The following is a 25,539-nucleotide window of genomic DNA, read 5'->3' as shown; positions in this document are numbered from 1 at the left end:
ATAGCAAAGCGTATGAGTTCCACAATCATAATGGCAAATAGTCCACACACTAAACAGTGCCTCTAGTAGCTTCAGCTAACAGCAGCAGAGATGGCAGATCCATTACTTTTTTTCTTGAAAAGACAACAGATTACATGCCTGTCAGATCTCCATGGGAAGGCAGTTCCACAACTGGGGCACTACAACTGAAAAAGAAGAACCTGGCTTTTTCCTGTGGTAAATGGGTAATTATTCAAAAAAGCAGTTAAAATATACATAAATTCTGTAGATTCTGCAACTCTCTATTTCAGTTTCACTGCATCCTTTTCAATTATTTCTGCACTATGGCAAGCAGTGTAATTGGAACTGTGCACACTGTACTGAATACACAGAGTACTGTCCCATCAAGGTCAAACAGTTGAACTGACCCCCCCCCCCCCCCCCCCCCCAATGGCTATTCAAGTGTTGCCTCTGTGCTATGAAATGGATGGCATTGGCTAAGTTCCTTATGTTGTCCCCTTCAAACTGTTACATCTGATCCCGAATCAATTTTAAAAGGTTACTCTATTGTCACAAGCATACAACTGGGGTTATTTCAGACAATGTACAAGAATGGATCTTATACCGGATTCTGGGTTTAGTCTTTCTATCCTCACTGATGTCTGCTGTGGTTCACACTCTCTCATTGCCCAAGTTTTTTGTACTTTTGTCATTCCTTGATGGCACAGTTCACCTTCCTTTTGTTTTTACCACCTCTGTAGCTCAATTAACTGGCTATTACCTCACTTTTATGGTATTGTAAAGGTATCTGGGGTGTCCTTTCCTGATGCTAGTCGGTCTTCCAGGAAAGCATCTTTATTTAAAAAAACCTTCTCCTAGGCATTTGGAGGTTTCTTCCTGTAGCATCTAGTTTTCAACATCTGACTGGCAAATTGACTGTATTGCATTTTTCTAATTAATATTAACGTGCATTTGCTTCTGGAATAACTATCCAAAATCTGTTTCCAGCTAATTACCTGATTTATCCATTCTCTGGATCTTTACACTGACATATCTAACGTTTACACAGAGACCAGATATAGACCTTTGCCATCTTCATCTCATCTCTTTGCCCACATAGTAAAATGTTGGGATTTGGAATGAAACACACAGTTCCTACAATTTCTCTGCTGTTGCAAGTGAATGCGTTTTATATATTTCAGTCTCAATGTACGCTGTATAAGTCAAGCAACAAAACTGGCTATCCTGTGCTTCTAGGGACAGTTCTGCAACCATCCAGAAGCATAAAGTGCATGCTGTTGGCCTAACAAAGTAAAAAGATCTATGAAGGGTTGAATTCTAGCATTTTTATTAGGAATGGGTGCGCAGATGGGATAGGCCATATGGTCTTTATCTGCCTACGTTTTTTCTATGTTTTCTATGTCATAGGCATCAACCATAGATGTGGTGTGGTCCTTTACTCTGGGGTAGTGAGGGAAGGAAGACCAACTCAGCATTAGCACCCATAATAGTTAGGGGGCACATCCTCCCCAAGCCCATCCCAAAGTACAACTATAGCATTTAGCCATTAACTGAGAGGAAAACTGTAGATGTTTTACCAGCCTCTCAAGCTGAATTTTGCTTTACCATATTTTATTCCAGGTGTGATACATCTACTTTGGCGCTTAACTGCTTTATTTCTAGTTCGTATTGTATTTTCTGATGAGATACACAGCTCTAGAATAAATCCCTGTCCAAAAGAACTTACAATATAAGAGGATATCTGAAGCAATATGACTTTGCCCAAAGTCACAAGATGTCAGTGGTAAACATGGGATTTTGAGCCCTTGTTTCCCTGGTTTGCAGCCCATTGCTCTAACCACTGGTCCAATTCCACTTTATGGTTTTGAGAAATAGAATGTGAAGGACTCAGGGACACAATTTTTCTTGTAATTATAAGGTTGCCAGTTGCTGTATGACTCATACTCTGTCCAATTAATTGACCAGGGAAGACAGACTGAACAAACATGATTCCAATTTGCATCTAAGACTAGAAGTGGACAAACTGGCTCAGTCTAGAAACATTCATTAACAACAAGAGGGAGAAAAGTCACATATGGCTCCAGCAGAAACATGTAAGGCAAAGTGCTTTGATACCTTTGCCACAGGGCACTAAAATTAATCTTGGCATATTGAGGTAGAATAAAAAACACTAACTTTTCTATGATCTAGAAATAGTGTTTTGATGTGTTTCACCAGCCCCAAGGACCCTATTTGCAGAGAGGCTTCAAGGGGTCAATAGAGGGACTAGGCCAATTAGGAGTGATGAACCAAGGGTGAATTTAGAGGAACATCAAAGGTTAGAAACAAAAGATTAAACAAAGGTAAAGTACTGCTGTTTCAACAGGCAATGAGGTATTTGCAGTGTTCTTCCATGTTTTGCCTTGAAATTGCTCTCTACACATTTTTTCTATCCTAGAGGAGAATGGGGCAACAGTAATAGTGACTACTACGGAGGAGATACATGCACGCTTTCTGCAATTTTATGAAACTTTATATACCCCTGAGCATCATCCATTAGACTCAGAAATTGAGGCTTTTTTGGCATCTATTTCTCTTCCCACTTTGTTAGTGAAGGAGGCTGAGCAATTATCTAAACCAACAGATGTAAAGAAAGTGGTCTGGGTTATTACTACTACTACTTAACATTTCTAGAGTGCTACTAGGGTTACGCAGCACTGTACAAAATAAACAAAGAAGGACGGTCCCTGCTCAAATGAGCTTACAATCTAAAGGACGAAATGTCAAGTTGGGCAGTCTAGATTTCCTGGGTAGAGGTGTAGAGGTTAGGTGCTGAAGGTGACATTGAAGAGGTGGGCTTTAAGCAGAGATTTGAAGATGGGGAGGGAGGGGGCCTGACGTATGGGCTCGGGGAGTTTGTTCCACGCGTGGGGTGAGGCGAGACAGAAAGGGCAGAGCCTGGAGTTGGCGGTGGTGGAGAAGGGTACTAAAAGGAGGGATTTGTCTTGAGAGCGGAGGTTACGGGTAGGAACGTAAGGGGAGATGAGGGCTGAGAGGTAAGGAGGGGCTGCAGATCGAGTACATTTGTAGGTTAGTAGCAGAAGCTTGAATTGAATGCGGTACCTGATCGGAAGCCAATGAAGTGACTTGAGGAGAGGGGTGATGTGAGTGTATCGGTTCAGGCGGAAGATAAGACGTGCAGCAGAGTTCTGAACGGACTGAAGGGGGGATAGGTGGCTAAGTGGGAGACCAATGAGGAGTAGGTTGCAGTAGTCAAGGCGAGAGGTAACGAGAGAGTTGATGAGAGTTCAGGTGGTGTGCTCAGAGAGGAAAGGGCGGATTTTGCTAATGTTATTAAGGATTTATGACCTAATAAGGTCACAGGATTGGAGTTTCGCCAACAAAGTCTATAAAGTATATAGCGCATATCTAGTGCCAATACTGCTTAGGGTTTTTCAGGCACTTGATGGGGCACACGAGCTTCCCTTTTCATTGTGACTAGCAGCGATAACAGTGTTATTAAAACCAAGGAAAGATATGGCTCAGTGTGGGTCTGCTTCTGGACACCGATTATAACATTTTGACTAAAATAATGGCCCGCAGACTACACTAAGTGATGCCCAGGCTGATTCAAGTGGATCAAGCTGGTTTTATTTTTGGTAGGCAAACCTTTCGTAATCTTCGCTATTTACTGCACATAATTCACTGGGTTCATGAACATCAAATTCCTGCTATTCTCTTATCTATTGATGCAGAAAAAGCATTTAATCGGGTCCACTAGCCTTTTTTGTTCTTGGTGCTCCAGAAGATAAGGTTTGGGGGCAGCTTTATGACCTGGGTTCATTTGCTTTATATATCTCCCTTGGTGAATTTAAGAATTAATGGTTGCTACGCTGAACCCTTTGAGCTACACTGGGGTACACAACAGGGTTGTGCAGTGTCGCCCCTTTTGTTTGCAATTTCTATAGAAACCCTGGTACAGATGGTGCAAGCCATGCCTGGTATTCGGGGAGTTCCTGGGGGGGGGGGGGAGGCAACATAAGCATAAAATTATGCTTTTTGCTAATGATGTCTTATTGACATTGACCGAGCCTGAGAACTCGCTGTTTTGAGTATGTCAGATGTTGACTTGGTATGGGGAGGTATCCGACTTTAAAGTTTAACATGACAAATTCGGAGATTTTGAATCTTAGTTTGGAGATACCTAGGACCATCCAAATTCAGCAGAGAGTCCCCATTCAATGGGCTAGGAAGCATATTAAGTACTTGGGGGTTTGTGTGACAGCTCAGTTAAAAGGGTTATATCAAGCTAATTTCCCGGCTAAGCTTACTCAGCTGTTGACTGAACTAGATCGCTGGGAGGGCTTCACTATCACTTGTATGGGGCAGATCCTGCCCAAGCTGATTTATGGCGCTCCCTCTTCCTATACTGCAATGTTTTTTCCACCATTTGAATCGGAGAATCTTTGCTTATATTTGGAAGAAGCATCAACCTAGGGTGCGGAGATCTATGCTCTATAAGCCCAAACGTAAGGGGGGGTATGGGAGTGTCTCATTTTGAGATTTTTAAAGCAGCACAGTTGTATATTTTGGCTGATTGGATGCAGGGCAATATGAAAAAAATGGAAAGACTGGGATCAGCATTGGATTGGCTCTACTCCTTTGTGGGCAGTTCCTTGGCTCCTAAAGGACCTTCTTCACCTAGCCCAGATAACTCTCCTGGTCCCTAGTTTTCTATTATTAACATGGCACAAGGTGCGAGGGCAGTTTTTTCCAGATAGAGAGTATCATTTATCTACACCTATACAATATGCTCCTTCTGTTGGTCCAGGGCTTTGTGACTTGGTTTATAAATGTTGAGCTTGCAATGGCTTGCGCACCCTGGGACAGATATAGGAGCAGGGGGAATATGTCCCTTTTGCAGATCTTGTAGGAAGAATATGGTTTACACCCAAGGAACAACTCATTACGGATAAATTACGGATTATATTCAGCATAAAAGCATGTGGGGAACTTAGTTTAAAGGAAACCTTAGAACAGGCCTTTCATGGAGGGGGATCTAAGGGAAGTATTACTCGTTTATACTCGGCTCTTCTATTGCACACAACCCTGCTACAGTATTATACTATTAAATGGGAGCAAGATCTAGGTAAATCTTTTACTGGGGAACAATGAGAAAAGTCATTTCAATATCCATTTAAAGTGTCTTTTGCCAGCAATTTGGTTGACAATGGCTTTAAGATTTTCTACCGCTGGTATTATACCCCAGTAGGGGAAAACTTCCTTTATGTGTGGTGGACCTGCCTTATCGCAAAAGCTTACTAGGCCTTGGTAATGGACATTTTGCAGAAAATCTTGGGGGGGGGGGGGGGGGGGGGGGCATCTATCCACTGCACGCAGACCACTGTTTACTACATCATAAGCCAACCACAGTCACAGTCCCTCATCATAAACTGGCTATATTGTTCTTTACAGCTAGTAAACTGGCTATTGCCAGGCTTGGAAACAAACTGGCCTACCTCCTTTGTTTCGAGTGCTGCAGACGTTGGACTGTATTTTTCAACTATCTAAGCTCGCAGTTCTCCGGCATAGAAGACTAACCAAATTTTATGATATTTGGCAAATTTATGAAAAGTGGAAGATGCTATGTAAGTCCTCCTCTCCGTAGGGCTCAGCATCTTTGTTATACATTACTGGTTTTTGGATCTGGCATGTACACACCACTGTTGTCCTGGGTGGAGGGAGGATTGTGGGAGGGGAATTTGATTCTTGTTGTTATACTGCTAATATGTGTTTTTTTGTTATATTTGCACTGTATCAATAAAATATATTTTTAAAAAAGAAAAATTGCTCTCTACACCGAGCACTAACCTTTGAGAATACAGTTTCCATTTTGACACAAGGTAGATCCACATCACTTTGTATACCAGAGAACAAATGGCACCTGTCAACACAAAAGAATGATATTTGTCATTTGTTATAAAATGAATTCCCCTTACTTTTGTATTCTTTATGATTGAAATACTATCTATTGTGTGGCACACATATTAAGACATAAGGTGATTTATAATTATAATTTATCTGAGCATATAACTTGTGAATAACTCGCTCATCTAAGAATTTCTTTTAAAGCAAGCTTCACTTCAAGGCAAAAAAAAAAAGAAAAGAAAAGAAAAGCTATACCACAGTATAGAAAGGAAGGTGTATAAGAATGTGAATGGGTGGGGAGGGGTATGAGCAGAAAGAAGAAAGTATCCCTGCTTTCACATCTAATATTCAGATATGTAATGCCCACTGATGTAAGGCTTATAGACACAGCTAAGTACTATGATTGTAAAATACAGAAGTCACTCCATTTATTCACCTCATCTGACAGCTTCTATATCAGGTGTCTCAACCCTGTGTTTGTGACTCCACATGCAGTCAGTTTATTTGAGATATACACAACAAATATGCACGAGAGGAATTTGTATACATATTTGCCCATATCCTGAAAAACAGGCTGTGGGGGTTCACCAGGACAGATTTATAAGCCCTGCTTTAATGTTCATGACAGTCTAAAGTTCTAGGAAATTGATCTCTTTTTTTCCTGAACTGACTAAGGACTGTCTGTACAGCCCTTGAGTACAAACTTATCAGACAAAACTGAAGGAACTTTGCTAAAATTTGGCAAAAAGAAATTTGAAAGAGTAATTCAAATCATATTAACATATGACAGCTAGTAAGTCAACCTCAGAGTGCTTTGTGGCACAAAAGCACCAAATCCATGGATAGATTGCACTGGGACTTTTGTTCATGTGATAATTTGCTTTTAGAATCTAAACTGTTCAAGTCACATGACAACATTCTCAACATGTGTCAGGTTGAAGTCTGATGACTCTTGTAGATTCCCACCACTGTGAACTATCTTGATTCAGTTAGTGTGGATAAATATATATATATATATAACTTGGACAAAAGCGGAAGTACTCATTGTTCAGTTACTGCACCCAAGATATCTGTTCAAGCTTATAGTCACATAGCATTGCTAGAGCATTTCAAAGATAAATCCATGATGGATTAAATGCCAACTTCTGGTTATTTACCATTGGCTATTACTATTTACATGCAATAAAAATAAACAGGTGCAGTGTTTTGGAAACATTATGGAGGCCTTTTACTAAAGCTTAGTGTGTGCTAAATGCTGCACGTCCTATCTTATACATATGGGCCATGCAGCACTTAGTGAGTGCTAATGTCTGTTAGTACATTCCAAACTTTAGTAAAAAGACCCTTTTATTTGTTGAAATGATCCTTCCCAAAATGCCTACATAAAATGTGAAATTCACATAGTTACTAGTTCACAGCCTTACGTGTGAGTGTTCAGAAGCACATTATCTGACACACATTCCTTCCTCAGATCTTCTGTTTCAAACTTGTACCAAGCACTGGCTTCTACACATGTACAAATAGTGTGCAATCTTGTATCCGAATGTAGGCCTTCCAAAGTTAATGCATCTGTAGAAATGAAAGTAGTAAGACCACTGAAAACAAAACAAAAAAAAAAAACTTTCCCGCTTTGCAACTACAGTATATTTTTCCAAAATTTATATTCCAATTTAAAGTGCTTGTTTTTAAGAGTAAAATAAAAGAAATACTATAGAGACCAGATAGAAACAAAATTATCCATCAAGCAGCAAATAACGCTTCCAAATCAGCACACACAAAAGACAATATTGGTCAACTAATGCTAACCAGAGTTTATTAAAAAAAAAAAAAAAAAAAAGAGGTGAAAGATCAAGTATAAAACAAGGAATATAGACAGCATCAGTCATCTACATGAATAAATATTTGCAAGCATTAAAATTCAGTTAAATTTGTAGATTTCATAAATTTAGACATTTACACATTTAAAATTCATAACAGCAAGAGACTGCTCGGACTGAGATGAGAAAGTTAACATCAGTAAATAAAGATCTAATGCCATTGCCTTTTGTCTCTGCAGACCCAACTTTATCTTCAGTAATTTACCTTCTTCACACTTAACTGTCCAAAGCATGCCTGAAATCTGCCATAGACCTAGCTACTATTATCAAGAGGTTAATTCCAGATATCCACTACACTGTTAGGTACTTCCTCATACATCCTCTATTCTCCAACCTCATATAGCTTGAAATCGCATTGCCTGGCCCATCTACAAAGAAGGGCCAGTCATAAGACTCACTATTGCCACCAGAACCACAGCCCAAGCCAGTCTAACATCTTGGTGTTGAGCTAAGGATAGGACTGGGAGACTGGGGGTATGGAAAGAGCAGATGGATGGTGGATGGAAGTTGAATAGAGTGCATTGACTAGAGTATTGGGGGGGCAGAGAATGGAATTATAGATGGGTGAGACTAAGTGAGAAGTTCAAGGGGCTAGTGAGGATCTAGCAATTGGTATGTATGAGAATTGGTATGTTGATGGGTTGGGAGTGAGGATATGAAATAGGGGTAAGAGGAAGGAAATGAACTGTGGGGGAGAGGCTGAGAGTGTGAACAACCTAAAAGACTAGAGAGAATGAAAAGTCATTGGAAAAAAAGGGATGCAGTATTGTGGAGGGGTACAAGACAAAGGGGTTGAAGTGAAGGTGGAAATGGGGTTAAAGAGATGGTGAAAAGAAGCAATAGGAGATGGGATAGAGGGTAAGAGATACAAGAACAGCCTAGAAGCAAGAGAAGGAAGTAGAAACAGGGATTGAGCTGGGACTGGCGAAGGCATGAGAGGCTGTGGAGGGGGGATGAAGGCCGAGGATAAGTACACACAGGATGGAGATGGACTATAATGAGTGAAAGAAGAAGGAAAGAAAGATGGGGGAATGGAAATGCTAAAGAGGGAGACATGAGAAAAGCCAGTAGGTAGATGAAAGGTGAAAAGGAAATGTTCAAGGCCTAGAGGGTAAGAGAAGGGGGAAGAGGAGTAAAATCCTTCAGGGATGAGGTGATCAATAAAGAATACACGCCACAATAGCCAGGCCCCCTGCAACCAACCACAGAATCTATGAAAAGGCAGTATTGGTGTGCCGAGCCTGGGTTCTTTCATTAATACTTAGGGAAAATGGGTCAATTTTAGCATGTAATTAAAAAGGTGCCAGTACTCAGAACCCCCCAGTATCCCCTGAAAAAGTCCTGATCAAGTTTTGCTTTGAACAACTTGTTGTAAGAATCTGGATATGATTATACTATCAGAAGGCACAAGAGTACAATCTCCCAATGGTGTGGTTTGGCACATGGATGGATAGAAGGATAGGTAAGGGATGGGTGGGTGGGAGTTGGAGGGAGGGGCTGTTTATTTCTATTGTTGAATTGTTAAGAATATGCTGTGTGTTTTAGGCTGTCATCGCCAATTAGGAACTCTTATGCATTATTTTATTTTCCCTGCTACCTATTTGCTTCCTTTCAGGTGAGAGGGGAAGGGAAATTGGACTTGATACACCACCTTTCTGAGGTTTTTGCAACTACATTCAAAGCGGGAGGTGTTTAGAAGATGATGCATTAGTTTTTGATAAAACGATGAAGGCTCATTGGCATACTTGTTACCATACTGAATTGGGTTTCCTGTGTAAGATTTTTGCTTGTTACATATATTGTTGTCTATCACCCTGTGTGTTAAACAAACAATATTAAAACTAAAAAATCTCTGATCTTTCTTCACCTCACAGTCATTTCCTGATTGTCTTTACAATCTATGCTTTGATAGGTCAGCCCCTTGCAGATGCAGATGTCCCTCTTCTGCTACTCAAAAGCTACCCTTGGTGACCCTGAGTGACCTAATCTCAGGCTCTAAACTATTAGTCCCCTTTCCTGCCCTCTAACCTTGTAGATGCTTCTTTTGGTCCCTTCCTCACTCTGCAAGACAGATTCTCCACCTTTTCTGAAGAGCATGGTGCTCTCCCCCCATTAAAGGCAAACCTTCTTTCCACCTATTCGAACAAACGCAGTATCTTGCTTCTCAACTACTTCAATTCTTCTACCAAATATCTCTACCTTTGCAATAAACTTCAGAATGTCACTTTCACTTCTCTGCATCAATGATTACTGGTTCCAAGGCTCTGAGGCAGCAAGCTTCTCATTTCAGCTATGCACTATAGATGAATTGCCTATATTATTCTTGCAATTAAACAGCTGAAATTCAAAAAGACACCCTGATGCCTGAATACACATCACAATAGCGCACCATACTGGTACTTATGTGCTTGACTAACATCAATAATTGGCAGTTATGCCTGCAAGTGCTAGGCACTATTCTATAAACAGTATGTCTAATTTGCACAGAGCCCAGCTGAAAGGTGGCATTATCATGGATGGAGCACTGGCATGTCAGTTGTGCACGTTGATTGTAGCACTTGTATCAATTGCTGGTGTAAGTTGGTGTGCCTAATTTTCTGCATCTGTTTAGGCACTCCTCCAAGTAGTTATAGATTTAGCACCATGCACGCCTCTTTGTGGTGCCTAAAATGAGAGGCCAATTTACAGAATTGCCCCCACCTCTCCGTCTCTTCATGTGGATGTTGAAATGCAGGGTTTATACTGACTGGATATTTAAGCTTTAAGAGGACCGGAAACACCTTCCTTTGATTTTCTCCACAGCTATTAGCCTTTCTTCTAGCCAAGTTCCTTTCTCTCAGACACAAGCTGTTATATTTCCTATCTTGAAGAAATCCTTTAAATTTTATTTACTGCTTCAGATTTTCAACCTTTATTTTCTATTTCTGAAGTAGCTAAAAGACTTTTTCTAATTTGATTCTTTTTTTTCCAATATGTTTCTTTGCACAAAAGTCCAGACTCCATCAGGATCACAGCACCAAATCTCTTATTAGGGCTAATATCTGTCATGGGCTTGATTCAAGCTAAATACTCTTACACATGTTAGAGCTTTCATCTGCCTTTTGTTTCAGTTGCAAGAGCTAGGTATTGGGGTGACTGAACTTTTCTCTCATTATTCCTTCATTGTGTCATTTAATGGATTGCTGTCTAAGGAACACTCTTTGTCCTGTGGTGTTCTACAAGGCTCCTTGGCCCAATATTTTAACTGGTTTTACAGTCCTTGTTTCTTTAATTTAGGGCTTCTTTTACAAAGCCGCACTAGCAATTCCTGCGCAGCAAATGAGAGAAAGCCCACAGGAATTGAATGGGCTTCCTTTCACTTGCCACATTGAGTGTGGCTTTGTAAAAGACCCCCTTAACCTTTTGGTTTTAGTCCATTACAGATGCTGGCACTATATGAAAACAACCTTCAGCTGGCTTCACTTATCTCTTTGCAATCTAATATGAAGCCATTTGGATATCTAAGCATTCATTTTCTTCTTCCTTGATCCCCTATATCCAGAACGATCCCAACTCTCTACCAACATCTGACTTATCTTGGATTTCTGCACCCACATTTTCTCTGTGGTTACCTTTTTGCCCTGTGTAGAAACCTGTTCTATTAAAGGACTACTCAATTTTCATGATTTGAATATTAATATATGCACTAGTCATTTCACAGATTGGCTTCCTCTCATAAGATTACAGATAATCTCTGGTGCACAGAAATCTGAGTATGTGATTCCTTTATAAATGGCCCTCCATTTGCTCCCAGTGAGTTATCAGGTTACATTTAAAATTCTAACTCACTATGCTCTTTTCACTAATCAGCTTAAATTTACCTACCCATCTCATTCCATATGTGCAATTTAGAGACTTATGGTCTGTCTTCTCAAACCCATCTCACAATCTTTCTTTCATTTTGCATTTATCCAGACTGTACTCACTCAGTTTTTGCCTATTTGGCACATGCTCTTTGAAATGCATTGTCATTTGAACTGCATTCAGAAAAATGAATCTTCAAGTTTAAGACCAAACTGGAGGCTTGGCTCTTCTGAAAAGCAAGTGATCTGGCTGTATGAGGTTGAGCTCAGCCTGGTTGCTCTTTTTTCACTTTTTCTTTTTATAGTTTTATCTGTAAACTACTTTGTGTGTCTGACCTAAAATGCAGTCCAGCAAGTAATCTGGAATAGAGTTTTTAATAGCCTTCTATTCCATAGTTTACTGGGATAGCATCTGTCTGATGCTATTTCCAAGTTTTACAGAAGAGGTGCCTCAGAATATATAACTCTCTGCTTACCTAGTAAACGAGTATACCAACATGGAGCTTTAGATGTCCAATGTCTTCTATGCCAACAATGATCTTTAATCAGAAATCTTTTATAGCAGCATTTCTGGTAAAACAGAATATACATAAAGGTTTACAGCCATGTTCAAAAAAACCCAAATAAAACTTAACTAGATATTTTAACTGTTGCATTGAGTCTGAATTTCTGACAAATATTAAAAGAATTAAGGCTTTGTAATGTTCTGAACACATCGTGGCACTAATATTTTTAATGGCCACATGCTAGTGGCAAAATTAATGCACATTCATACGTTAAATAACCTGTTATATGCAAGGCTGGAAAGAGCTCTCTCCAAACTAGAGTTTAAACCAGAATTCATACAGTACAAGGCAGAATTGCAGAAACTGGGCATGATTCAACTAAATTTGAGATTTAGAAATATTTCTTGCAGATTATTCACAACTTTCATAAACGTTAAAAACTAAAAACAATTAGCCAGGCCACCCTAGGTTATCTTAAGAAAACTAGATCACATCCCTTATCCAAATAGTTTTTTCGGGCTACCATGGTCAGATATGTATATCTAAATTTAAAGATCTGGTAGTCAAGATATTAGTGCTGCTAGGTGGAATACACATACTACGCTGAAGACAGATGGCATGAAACTAATGGTCAAATTAGCGATGGCAGCGTGGCAGAATAGTTGAGCTAAGGCACAAAGAGTGGAGGTCAAAGGAAAGTGCCACCCTGCCAATTTGGAACTGAAAGACAACCAGGAAATCCACTTTTCTTGAAGTGGATGGCATTGAGTGCCACGATGCTGAGTGGCACTGAGGTTCACAAATATAAGTGATCAAATCAACAAATATTTCTCCCATAAAATATTTCACCCAATCTGTTATTCAATTAGAGCGCTGCAGAAAAACAGAAAAAAAGGCATTTTTTTGATTCTGACTGGAGTGTGCAACTAGTTTTTGAACCCATTTTATAAAGATAAGGGAAGAGAAAAAAAACAAACAGGATTTCAGTCTAGTTTTATATTCTCCCACTGTGCATTCTAATATATTAGCTTCATTCTAAAATCCTTAACCCTTTTTAGCCTCCAATATGCAGTATCACATATCTCTATTATCTGTAGTGCCAGCGCAGAAAGTGCCACCTTAACACATGGGCAGAAAACTTCCAGTGTGTCTAAAAACAAAAACAATTGGTTTAAAGTTATTGGGGGGGGGGGGGGGGGGGGCTTACTTATTTGGTGGAATTATAAAGTACTTTGGCATCTATAAGCCACAGAAAATGAGTGATGATGTAAACATATGGTGAGAGAATAGTATAAGTGAAATACATAGGGAGGAGAGGTTGTGATGTGTATTAGCTAATCACCAAGTTCTGCTTACTAATGCAGTATGCTACTATTAAATGCCATACCCCACAGTCCAATAGGATATATACTGTATGAGACAAGAAGTTTTGATGCGAGTATATGGTTGTAGACATACATTAAGTGCGCTGAATATGTAAGAGATGTGGCAAAGTGAGTGTGAAGTTGTAATTACAAGAAAGAGAAACTTAGGATGGCAAGAATGTTGTGAAATAACACTGCAGTGGCAAAGTAGCATAGTCAGTAACAGCAGATAAATATGGCCCATCCAGTCTGCCCACTTATTCTAAAAGGATTCACCCATCAATTGCAGGGTGACCACCTGCCATATTTCTCCTTTTTCAGGACAGTCTCATCTACCTCTATGTATTCCATCATCTTCATTATAAGGACGTACAGCATCCTCCTTTTCCCAGACCTAAATATATTAGCGAAAGACTTCCAAATAAAAAAAAATTTGAAAACACCATATTAAAGATGAGCTATAAACAGGATAATGCACAGGAAAGTCTTGAGTTAGGATGTACTAAGCCTATTTTGCAGCATATATTAGTAAAAAGGCCCCTATATGCAGATCTCAGCATCTGAAAAACCTTTTCCTGATTCTTCTGTAATATCACTCAAAGATATTAAACATAATTGACTTTGAAGAATCCTAATCACGTGTCTTTCCTTAGAGTGAATTTTCTTATCCCTGTTAAGCAACGTGTCTTAACTCATTAAATCTGAGGTCAAAGTAGGGGAATCAAAAGGAAATTTTAGGGGTCCTTTTACTAAGCTGTGGTAAAAAGTAGCCTTAGTGCACCCTTACACAGGTCTTTTCCACACATTAAGGCCTTTTTTACTGCTGCCAGAAAATAGCCAATTTTTCCTATTTTTTGAACAACAATGCACTTCTTTTGCCATTAGCATGCGGCCATTAAAAATATTAGCATGCGAGTAATTACCAATACCTGTACGTGGTATGGGATCACATGCTACTCCTGTGCTAATCAGTTACCATACAGTACTGTAGATGCAGGTTAGCACAGAAACGCCCACTCTCTGCCCCAGACATATCCCCCCCCCCCCCCCACATGATAAAAATATTTTTAGCATGCAGTTTGTATGCACAGATTTGAAAATTAATCGCAGAACGCCTGAGCACATCCTGTGGTAAGTCATATTAAGCTGCAGTATTAACAGTTTTGAATGTAGTTTAAAATATAAGAAAAACCAAAGTCCCTCAAGGTCCTTTTTGTCCCCTCAGCCTAAGATACTTCTAGCTAATAAGAAAAAAGTAAATTCTGTATTTCCTTCTATTTAAGCAGATGTTCAATTCCTTATCTGCTTGGAATGCCCTCCCGCGGGAGGTGGTGGAAATGAAAACGGTAACGGAATTCAAACATGCGTGGGATAAGCATAAAGGAATCCTGTGCAGAAGGAATGGATCCTCAGGAGCTTAGTCAAGATCGGGAGGCGGGGCTGGTGGTTGGGAGGCGGGGATAGTGCTGGGCAGACTTATACGGTCTGTGCCAGAGCCGGTGGTTGGGAGGCGGGGATCGTGCTGGGCAGACTTATACGGTCTGTGCCCTGAAGAGCACAGGTACAAATCAAAGTAGGGTATACACAAAATGTAGCACATATGAGTTATCTTGTTGGGCAGACTGGATGGACCGTGCAGGTCTTTTTCTGCCGTCATCTACTATGTTACTATATCTTAGTTTCAAGAGTGGTAAATAAGGACCTTGAGATCATCAGTTTATAGACGACGAGAAATAAAATTACTCATTCTAAGACTGAAGTATTCAAGAAAGGCAGAAGTCCCTCTGACTTCAGGCACTGTTTTGGTCCTTGATGATGTAAACCAGTGTTTCCAAAGTCCAGTTCTGAAATACCCCTTGCCAGTCAGGTTTTCAGGATATCCAAAATTAATATGCATGAACTAATTTGCATACACTGCCTCCATTTTATGCAACTCTTTTTCATACATGAAGCAGCAGATATACACTTTTGGAGTCATACTGATCAGCTTTTGTTTTTGATCATCTCTAAAATTTCAAGTGCCATTATCTAAACAAATATGATTTGAAAATATTTACTCAAGCACAAATTCTCTTGCACCGATTAGTATAGAAAAATAAATGACATGGTTTATGTCTATTACTCAACCCTTACGTCACCCTAGGAGACAACCGCAGTTGTCTACTGCTTGATATGTGTTAAGGGATTTTCACTTTTAAAAAAGTATTTGTCCCTTTGAAATCAGCATCCCAAATCATTTTGATTATTTTGTTTCACCTTTTACAATCTTTCAAAATTTGTAATATTCTTACATTTTCTGTAACCACTCTTCCCCAAAATGTCTATTTTATTGCAAATTTTCATATAGAGAAGCAAGCATACTTTGGGCAAGATAAATCAAAGTCATTTATAAAGACATAAGAACGATAAGAATGGTCCTCGCAGCTCCAGACCTTCAAGGGGTTACTTTAGCGGGTCATACCATAAACATTTTGGCCTATGCAGACGATCTACTGGTGGTGATAAGGGAGCCCTCCAGAACTCTAGGTAGGCTACTAAAGATTATTGAACAAGATGGGAACCTCTCTGGCTTCCAATTGAATCTACATAAATCTATGGCCCTCCCGGTGTTCTCGGAAATACGTGCAACATGGCCTGGGACTTTTCCCCTACAGTGGGCGCAGACTTCTCTGAATTATCTGGGAGTCTTTATCCCCATGGACTTGTCCAAACTTTATGAACATAATGTGTTGCGGCTCTTGCGAGATACTAAAAAACAGCTGCTGGCCTGGAGGACGTTACCACTTTCCCTAATGGGACGTATCGCTCTGGTTAATATGGTCATAGTTCCTAGATGGCTATACACATTTCAGACTCTTCCACTCTTTTTAAAAAGGACTGACGAACGGCAGTTGATAAAAATGGTGCAAGCCTTTATATGGAAAGGGAAAAAGCCACGCCTCCCTTATTCTGTGTTGTGCATCCCGGCAGAATATGGCGGCCTGGGACTCTTGAACATCAAATTTATGACAGTGGCTAGTGGCATGCGTCATGTGAATGATTGGTTCAGAGGAACCCAGGATTTTACAAATACAGCACTCGAACTACAGCTGCATCCTGAAATCCATTTTAGTAGCTACCTGCATGTAACGGGACCCCAGATAACCTATATCTTGAAAACTACTGGAATAATGAGGACAGCGAGATTGGTGTGGAAATGGATCTGTAAACTCCACAACTTCTCAGCAAAAACCACCCCATACCTACCAATATGTGGAAACCCAGCCTTTAAAGCTGGCTTGTTATATCCAACATTCCAGAGATGGGGGCGCAATGGGATGCGATATTTATTGCACGTTATTACCTCCGAAGGAAAACTTAAATCTTTTTCGGAACTGCAGAAGGAATATGCTTTACGCTCTTCGGATGAATTTCACTATCTCCAGCTGAGACACTATGTGCAGTCTTTGCCTTGGGAGGATTTAGCAGAGGACGTTCAAGAGGAGCTAACTTCAGCCTTCTCCCTCACAGCACAACAAAGGGTTCCACTCAAATTTCATCACAGACATATTAGAGATACAGCAGAAGAATTAGATTATAACAAACTACTGGCCATGTGGCAAAACGATATACCGATGGACTTGACGGTATCTCAGATTAAAGAGCATTTGTTGAAGATACGGAAACAATCCACCATGACTATGCACTGGGAACTGCAATATAAAGTGGCACTCCATCTATACATATCCCCAAGAAAAGCCTTCCAAATGGGGCTCTCCATGGGGGGAGTGCCCCAAATGTGGGGAGGTCGGAGCCACACTGGGACATACAGTGGGGGAAATAAGTATTTGATCCCTTGCTGATTTTGTAAGTTTGCCCACTGACAAAGACATGAGCAGCCCATAATTGAAGGGTAGGTTATTGGTAACAGTGAGAGATAGCACATCACAAATTAAATCCGGAAAATCACATTGTGGAAAGTATATGAATTTATTTGCATTCTGCAGAGGGAAATAAGTATTTAATCCCTCTGGCAAACAAGACCTAATACTTGGTGGCAAAACCCTTGTTGGCAAGCACAGCGGTCAGACGTCTTCTGTAGTTGATGATGAGGTTTGCACACATGTCAGGAGGAATTTTGGTCCACTCCTCTTTGCAGATCATCTCTAAATCATTAAGAGTTCTGGGCTGTCGCTTGGCAACTCGCAGCTTCAGCTCCCTCCATAAGTTTTCAATGGGATTAAGGTCTGGTGACTGGCTAGGCCACTCCATGACTCTAATGTGCTTCTTCCTGAGCCATTCCTTTGTTGCCTTGGCTGTATGTTTTGGGTCATTGTCGTGCTGGAAGACCCAGCCACGACCCATTTTTAAGGCCCTGGCGGAGGGAAGGAGGTTGTCACTCAGAATTGTACGGTACATGGCCCCATCCATTCTCCCATTGATGCGGTGAAGTAGTCCTGTGCCCTTAGCAGAGAAACACCCCCAAAACATAACATTTCCACCTCCATGCTTGACAGTGGGGACGGTGTTCTTTGGGTCATAGGCAGCATTTCTCTTCCTCCAAACACGGCGAGTTGAGTTCATGCCAAAGAGCTCAATTTTTGTCTCATCTGACCACAGCACCTTCTCCCAATCACTCTCGGCATCATCCAGGTGTTCACTGGCAAACTTCAGACGGGCCGTCACATGTGCCTTCCGGAGCAGGGGGACCTTGCGGGCACTGCAGGATTGCAATCCGTTATGTCGTAATGTGTTACCAATGGTTTTCGTGGTGACAGTGGTCCCAGCTGCCTTGAGATCATTGACAAGTTCCCCCCTTGTAGTTGTAGGCTGATTTCTAACCTTCCTCATGATCAAGGATACTCCACGAGGTGAGATTTTGCGTGGAGCCCCAGATCTTTGTCGATTGACAGTCATTTTGTACTTCTTCCATTTTCTTACTATGGCACCAACAGTTGTCTCCTTCTCGCCCAGCGTCTTACTGATGGTTTTGTAGCCCATTCCAGCCTTGTGCAGGTGTATGATCTTGTCCCTGACATCCTTAGACAGCTCCTTGCTCTTGGCCATTTTGTAGAGGTTAGAGTCTGACTGATTCACTGAGTCTGTGGACAGGTGTCTTTCATACAGGTGACCATTGCTGACAGCTGTCTGTCATGCAGGTAACGAGTTGATTTGGAGCATCTACCTGGTCTGTAGGGGCCAGATCTCTTACTGGTTGGTGGGGGATCAAATACTTATTTCCCTCTGCAGAATGCAAATAAATTCATATACTTTCCACAATGTGATTTTCCGGATTTAATTTGTGATGTGCTATCTCTCACTGTTACCAATAACCTACCCTTCAATTATGGGCTGCTCATGTCTTTGTCAGTGGGCAAACTTACAAAATCAGCAAGGGATCAAATACTTATTTCCCCCACTGTATGCTCTGGATTTGCAGGGGTGTAGTGCGATTCTGGACAATTCTGATCCAATATTCCTCCGACCTTTGGTCAGCAAAGTGGAAATATGACCCTGGGTTATTGCTGGGACACCCGAGGCTCATCTATCCAGTCCCAGCAGGATTTACAATCTTTGTCCAGAAGGCCATCATAGTTGCCAAACAAGTGATCATGGCTGGATGGCTGTCTCGGCGATGCCCCACGCAGTCTCAGTGGAGGATGCGCATGATAACACTAGTGAGATTGGAAAGACAGGGAATAGTGGATTTTAATTCCAAAGCTGGATTACAGTTTCAAGATGTATGGAGCCTCTTTCTCAACACGTTGACCCCGACAGCTAGGAGTAGACTTTTGAATTATTAGTGGTACCCTGTAGATTATGTATGAATGGGTAGGGGAGGGGGGAGGGTAAGTGGGAGGAGGGAATAGGGGGAGGAAAAGGGGTTGGTTGGGGGATGTTAATACAAAGCAGGTTGTGGTTACTGCATTTCTGTAACAATGTGTTTCTCTTTTATTGGCAATAAAAATGATTTAACATAAAGACATAAGAACAGCAACCATACTGAGTCAGACCAATGGTCCATCTAGCCCAGTATCCCGTTTCTAAACGATGGCCAAGCCAGGTCACAAGTACCTGGCAGAAACCCAAATCATGGCAACATTTCATGCTACAAATCCCAGGGCAAGCAGTTTATTTATTTTATTTATAGCATTTGTATCCCACATTATCCCACCTCTTTGCAGGCTCAATGTGGCTTACAATTCATCATGGATACTGGAAATAGAAGAGAATATACATTTGGTTTTACAGAGGGTTTTGTGTTACATGGTGGTGAAATACATGATAGTGATAAAGCGAAAGACATAAGACAGTTCTGGATGTTTTAAAGATTATACAGTTACACATATTGATCTTTGTGATATATCTTGTCGAAGAGATAGGTTTTCAATAGTTTACGGAAATTGGTCAATTCATAGACCGTTTTCGGGTTACGTGGCAACGCGTTCCAGAGATGCGTGCTCGTATAGGAAAAGGTAGATGCGTGCATTAATTTGTATTTCAGACCTTTACACTTGGGAGGATGAAGATTAAGGAATGTGTGTTAAGATTTTTTTGCGTTCCTGGGTGGTAGTTCTATTAGGTCTGACATGTAGGCTGGGGCGTTACCATGGATGATTTTATGGACTAGGGTGCAAAGTTTGAACGTGATGCGTTCTTTTAGTGGGAGCCAGTGTAGTTTTTCTATTAGGGGTTTCACGCTTTCATATTTTGATGTGCCGAATATTAGTCTGGCTGCCATGTTCTGGGCTGTCTGGAGTTTAAGTATTTGTTCTTTGCAGCCAGCGTAGAGTGAGTTACAATAGTCCAGATGACTGAGTACCAATGATTGTACCAGATTGCGGAAGACAGTCCTTGGAAAAAATGGTCTAACTCTTTTTAGTTTCCATATTGAATGAAACATCTTTTTAGTTATGTTTTTCGCATGATTCTCAAGTGTTAGGTGTCGATCAATGGTGACTCCAAGAATTTTTAGGGTGTCCGAAACTGGTAGATTTAGTTTAGGTGTGTTGATGGTGGTAAATTTATTCTTGTTGTATTGCAAGGTGAGTACCAGGCATTGGGTTTTCTCTGCATTAAGTTTCAGCTGAAATGCATCTACCCAGGAATTCATGATATGTAGGCTTTGTTTGATTTCATTGGAGATTTCCCTTAGATCTTGTTTGAATGGGATGAAGATCATTACATCATCAGCGTATATATATGGGTTTAGGTTCCGATTCGATAGTAGTTTGGCCAAGGGTGTCACCATTAGGCATTGGCAGAAACCCAAATCATGGCAACATTTCATGCTACAAATCCCAGGGCAAGCAGTTGCTTCCCCATGTCTGTCTCAATAGCAGACTATGGACTTTTGCTCAAGGAAGTTGACCAAACCTTTTTTTAAAGCTAGATACGCTAACTGCTGTTAGCGCATCCTCTGGAAAAGAGTTCCAGAGCTTAACTATTTGTTGAGTGAAATAAATTTCCTCCTATTTGTTTTAAAAGTATTTCCATGTAACTTCCTCGGTCTCTTTTCCAAGCTGAAGAGCCCTAACCTCTTTAGCCTGTCCTCATACAAGAGAAGTTCCATCCCCTTTATCATTTTGGTCGATCTTCTTTGAACCTAATTCCGCTATATCTTTTTTGAGATACGGTGACCAGAACTGAACGCAACACGCAAGGTGATGTTGCACTATGGCGCGATAAAGAGGCATTATAGTATTTTCAGACTTATTCACCGTCCCTTTCCTAATAATTCCTAGCATCCTGTTTGCTCTTTTGGCTGCCGATTTCCATATCATTTATAAATATGTTAAATACTACCAGTCCCAATACAGATCCCTAAGGCACTCCACCCTCCTCCATTGAGACCATTTAACCCCTACCCTCTGTTTTCTGTCCAATAACCAATTCCTAATCCACACCAGAACCTTGCCTCCTATCCCATGACTCTTTAATTTTCTCAGGAGTCTCTCATGAGGAAATTTATCAAAAGCTTTCTGAAAATCTAGATACACTATCAACCGGCTCACCTTTATCCACATGTTTATTCATGCCTTCAAAGAAGTGAAGCAAATTGGTGAAGCAAGATTTCCCTTGGCTGAACCCATGCTGACTCTGTCCCAAAGGGACAATGTGTTCCATAATTTCATTCTTTATAATAGTTTCCACTATTTTACCTGGCACCGACGTCAGTCTTACCGGTCTGTAATTTCCCAGATCACCCCTAGAACCCTTTTTAAAAATCAGCATCACATTGGCCACCCTCCAATCTTCAGGTACTACGAATGATTTTAACGACAGGTTACATATTACTAACAGCAATTCAATCCTTGAGTTCTTTGAATACCCTTGGATGCATATAATCCAGTCCAGGTGATTTACTACTTTTTAATTTGTCAATTTGGCTCAGTAACATCTTCCAGGTTCACAGAGATTTCTTTTAGTTCCTCTGCATCATCACCCTTGAAAACCATTTCCGGTACAAGCAGATCTCTTACATCTTCTTCCGTAAAGACAGAAGCAAAGAATTCATTCAGTTTCTCCTCTATGACCTTGTCTCCCCAAGTGCCCCTTTTGCTCCTTAATGATATAACTGTCCCACGGATTCCCTTGTAGACTTTCAAGCTTCTGATGTACCTGAAAAAGTTGTTACTGTGAGTTTTAGCCTCTGCAGCAAGTTTCTCTTCATATTCATTTTTAGCCTTCTTTATTAATGCTTTATATCTGACTTGCCAGTGTTTATGTTGCTTCTTATTTTCTTCATTTGGGTCCTTTTTCCATACTTTGAAGAACAATCTTTTGGCCATAACAGCCTTCCCGGTCCCATATATAGCCTCATAGACATAGCTAGATATGTAAAAACCTGTGTTTCTATTAGAATTTTAGTTAATGTACATGCAACTTGCTTGCAATTTTTTTAACCATTCTTGAAGTTTAGGCATCAATTGAGTTTGTCTGCTAGGTAGTTCTGTTCACCAAGCAGGTATGTAACAATGGGGGACATCTTCCATGAAATTGCCCAATTCTATAATCTTTCTGCTCCCCCCACGTGCACACACACTTGTAGTAGGTGGCAATTTCGATGACTGAGCAAAAATAATTTGCTCACATGGAAGGTTTTGAAAACACTGAAATATTGTTTAATTTTAGGACTATGTGTGGAGTGGAGGAGTGGCCTAATGGTTAGTGTTGGACTTTGGTCCTGGGAAACTGGGTTCGATTCCCACTGCAGGCACAGGCAGCTCCTTGTGACTCTGGGCAAGTCACTTAACCCTCCATTGCCCCAGGTACAAATAAGTACCTAAGCCGCATTGAGCCTGCCATGAGTGGGAAAGCGCGGGGTATAAAAAAAAAAAAAAAAAAAAAAAAGTATAGGTGTTCTGCCACTACATATGAGCTCACCTGAACCCCGACTGGAAGAGACATCATAGAAATCAACCAATGCTACAGTTTCTCAAATGGAATCCTTAGAAAAAGACATTTGATTGAATAGGCTGATGAAACTGATTGGTTTTCATTGTATTGAAGCTGCCATATGACCCAACAGTAACTTATTATGCAAACCATTGTCAACTTCAAGACTCTGATGCAGAAATCTAACATGTCCCCACCCATCCCAATAGAGAATCTAACCCGCCCCTGGCCTGCCCAGCCCCTACCATACCACAGTCACCTTGCCCCCCCCCCCCCCAAGAGATCTGCATAAAAAGAAAATATTTATTTTTTATTATTTCGACTTATGAAAACCACTTGTCCCTGAAACATACTCAAAACAGAATAATCCATTTGTACAAAAGAGATGTGGTACAGATGTGATTCCCATGTGCCCCAATGAAAGGAGAGTAATTTTACTTCCAATCTTTATAGCACTAGGCTTCCCTAGGCAGATTACAACAGTTAAGAAGAACCCATCAGTAAACAGGATATCCTCACTGAAATTTGGCCATGAATTCTATATAACAGTGCAGAAAAACGAGTGCAAAATACAGCCTTTATTAGTGCTGTTTCTACCAGCTACAATAATTTTTGAAGCTGTTTTAGTGATATAAATATCATGAAATAAAAACTGAATATCTACATATGGGAAGCTTTCAAATAAATTAAAAAGCTGTCAAGTAAAAAAAAAAATGTTTTGTCCTCCACCTTTTAAGGCACTACCTAGCCAACTGAAACAGCTTTTGACTTTTTACAGATGGATCATGCATAAACAGTCCATTATTTCTAATAATCTTCTGTTATTGTCGTCAATAGCATTTGCTATCATTTTGTGTGATTCAGTGTGGCGGCAGTCTCTGCCTACTGGCTTCAACCCTTATAATGGGCTAGATAGCCTTGTACCATCTCTGTTCTTAATCTAACCTCCTTGCCCCTTACCAACTTTTTTCCCTCCTCTTTGCACTCCCACATCTACCTTTTTACAGCCCCCAATGAATGACCAACATCCATCTACCTCCCCTCCAACTCTGGGAGCCCTTCCCACACATACTTCAAGGAACCCTGGTGGTGGCTTCTTCGGTGCAGGAAAGATCCCCACTCTTTCCTACCCACTGCTGCTGCTCCTTGTCTCGCTGCAGCTGCTTTTTTAAAATGGCTACTGAGACTTCAAGCGGTGGCCTCGCAAGACTTCTGTGGGTGCCTTGAGGTATGTGTGGGGAGGACACCCTGCAGCTCAGGGGAGGGAAAGAAAGATTGGTTTGACGTACAGTCCTGCAGGAACCCTGTAGGACCTGGATCCATCCCCAAGGACCTGGAGGGGATCCCTGTGGGATTCCCGCTATCCCCATTCCCGTGCTGCTTTCTACTCTGAAGAAACACTTGGGCAGTGATCTCCAAATGGGTCCCTATAAAACTAGATATGATGGAATTGCATTACTATTAACTTTTTGTAACTGATTACTAAGTCTGGGAATTCTAATGAGCAATTGTAAGCTGGCATACCAATTAAATGGCCTACAATGAGAAAACTTACCATTCACCCAAGGGAAGATAGATCCCCTGATTGTGGCATTTGAACACATTTGGAGCTGCTAAGAAACAATGTGAGGATCCGGTATTAATAATGTCTGGGGACTACAATGAACCAATGGAATCATCTGTACAAAGGATAACTGAGTAGATGCGTCCTTTACCTGCACATAGCAGAGCCAGTCATTCTTTTTCAGGAGTGGAAAATGCTTCCTATATGATTCATCTAATCTCTCTTCAAAAATGTATTCATATATTAAATATTTAGTATTGGTCACAGTCTGGTGTGTTAGACCATGCACTATGGTGTTTTGGTCCCACAGATGCTAGAGGGAGCTCCAGAGCAGCTGAAAGTTTAAAGATGAGGTTTATTCACAGGAATGCTGGAAACTGTAGCTCCTGTGACTGGCAAAGGAGGAAGGATGACAACTAGAGTGAGACCAGCACAAGGGCTGAGATAGCGAAAGGCAGCAGCTCACCTGTGCGGTAATTTAGAGGCAGAGCTTCTATGTAAAGGGCTGGAGTTTTCCTGAGACATAAATTAGAGTAATAGCCTATATGAGAAGGGAAGAACTTGAGTTTTGACAAGATTATTTTGGCATTGCAGAGTTCTTGACTCAGGAGGCTAGCTAGAGGGATGGTTATTGCAAGACCTCCTGACTTATTGGAAATGAGAAAGTATTTGGTACAGAAGCTGACATTTCTAAAAGTGGTGTATATTACACTGCATTTGCTTTGCAGATGAAAGACGTTCCCTCAGATCTCAAACTGATTGTTTCATGTGTAAAATCTGTAGGGAACTACCAGGAGGAAGGCAAGGGAATTGTAATTAGTATCCCTGATCTAAATTTTCAGGATGTGTAAAGAGCTGAACTTCTAAAGTGAGTGTATTGTCTTATATCCCGTAGTGTCTGTAAATTTATGCAGAACAACACTATATCATTAGAATGGAGGAACAGACCTCCTAAGTCTGAGCACGACAGCAAATATCTTATTTCAATGCCAGCATTCGACAGACTTTGTTGTTTACATTTTACAAGGTACTTGTCAACAATTGTATGTTGGGAAAAGTACTAGATGTTTGCACACAAAAATGATTGAACATTAACTACAG

General features: G+C 40.7%; 1 protein-coding gene across 6 annotated transcripts in view; it reads right to left on the bottom strand.

The window, feature by feature from the left end:
• The window catches only part of LRMP (lymphoid restricted membrane protein), a 391,035-nt gene that overhangs the window by 164,713 nt on the left and 200,783 nt on the right, over positions 1–25,539 (bottom strand). For all 6 annotated transcript variants that reach the window (XR_003943302.1, XM_030213974.1, XM_030213975.1 and 3 more), the window contains exons 21-23: positions 12,103–12,196; positions 7,332–7,476; positions 5,851–5,923 (exon numbers count right to left, since the gene is read on the bottom strand). Coding sequence is in view for 5 of the 6 variants with exons in the window: in XM_030213974.1 (XP_030069834.1) it covers positions 5,851–5,923; positions 7,332–7,476; positions 12,103–12,196 (312 nt within the window). In the remaining variant the exon portion in view is untranslated. The remainder of the gene's footprint in view (positions 1–5,850; positions 5,924–7,331; positions 7,477–12,102; positions 12,197–25,539) is intronic.

The sequence above is a fragment of the Microcaecilia unicolor genome, chromosome 9 (assembly GCF_901765095.1).
Source record: "Microcaecilia unicolor chromosome 9, aMicUni1.1, whole genome shotgun sequence".
Lineage (NCBI taxonomy): Eukaryota > Metazoa > Chordata > Amphibia > Gymnophiona > Siphonopidae > Microcaecilia > Microcaecilia unicolor.
Note: the sequence above shows the minus strand (reverse complement) of the source record. Positions and strands in the feature narration are given on the sequence as shown.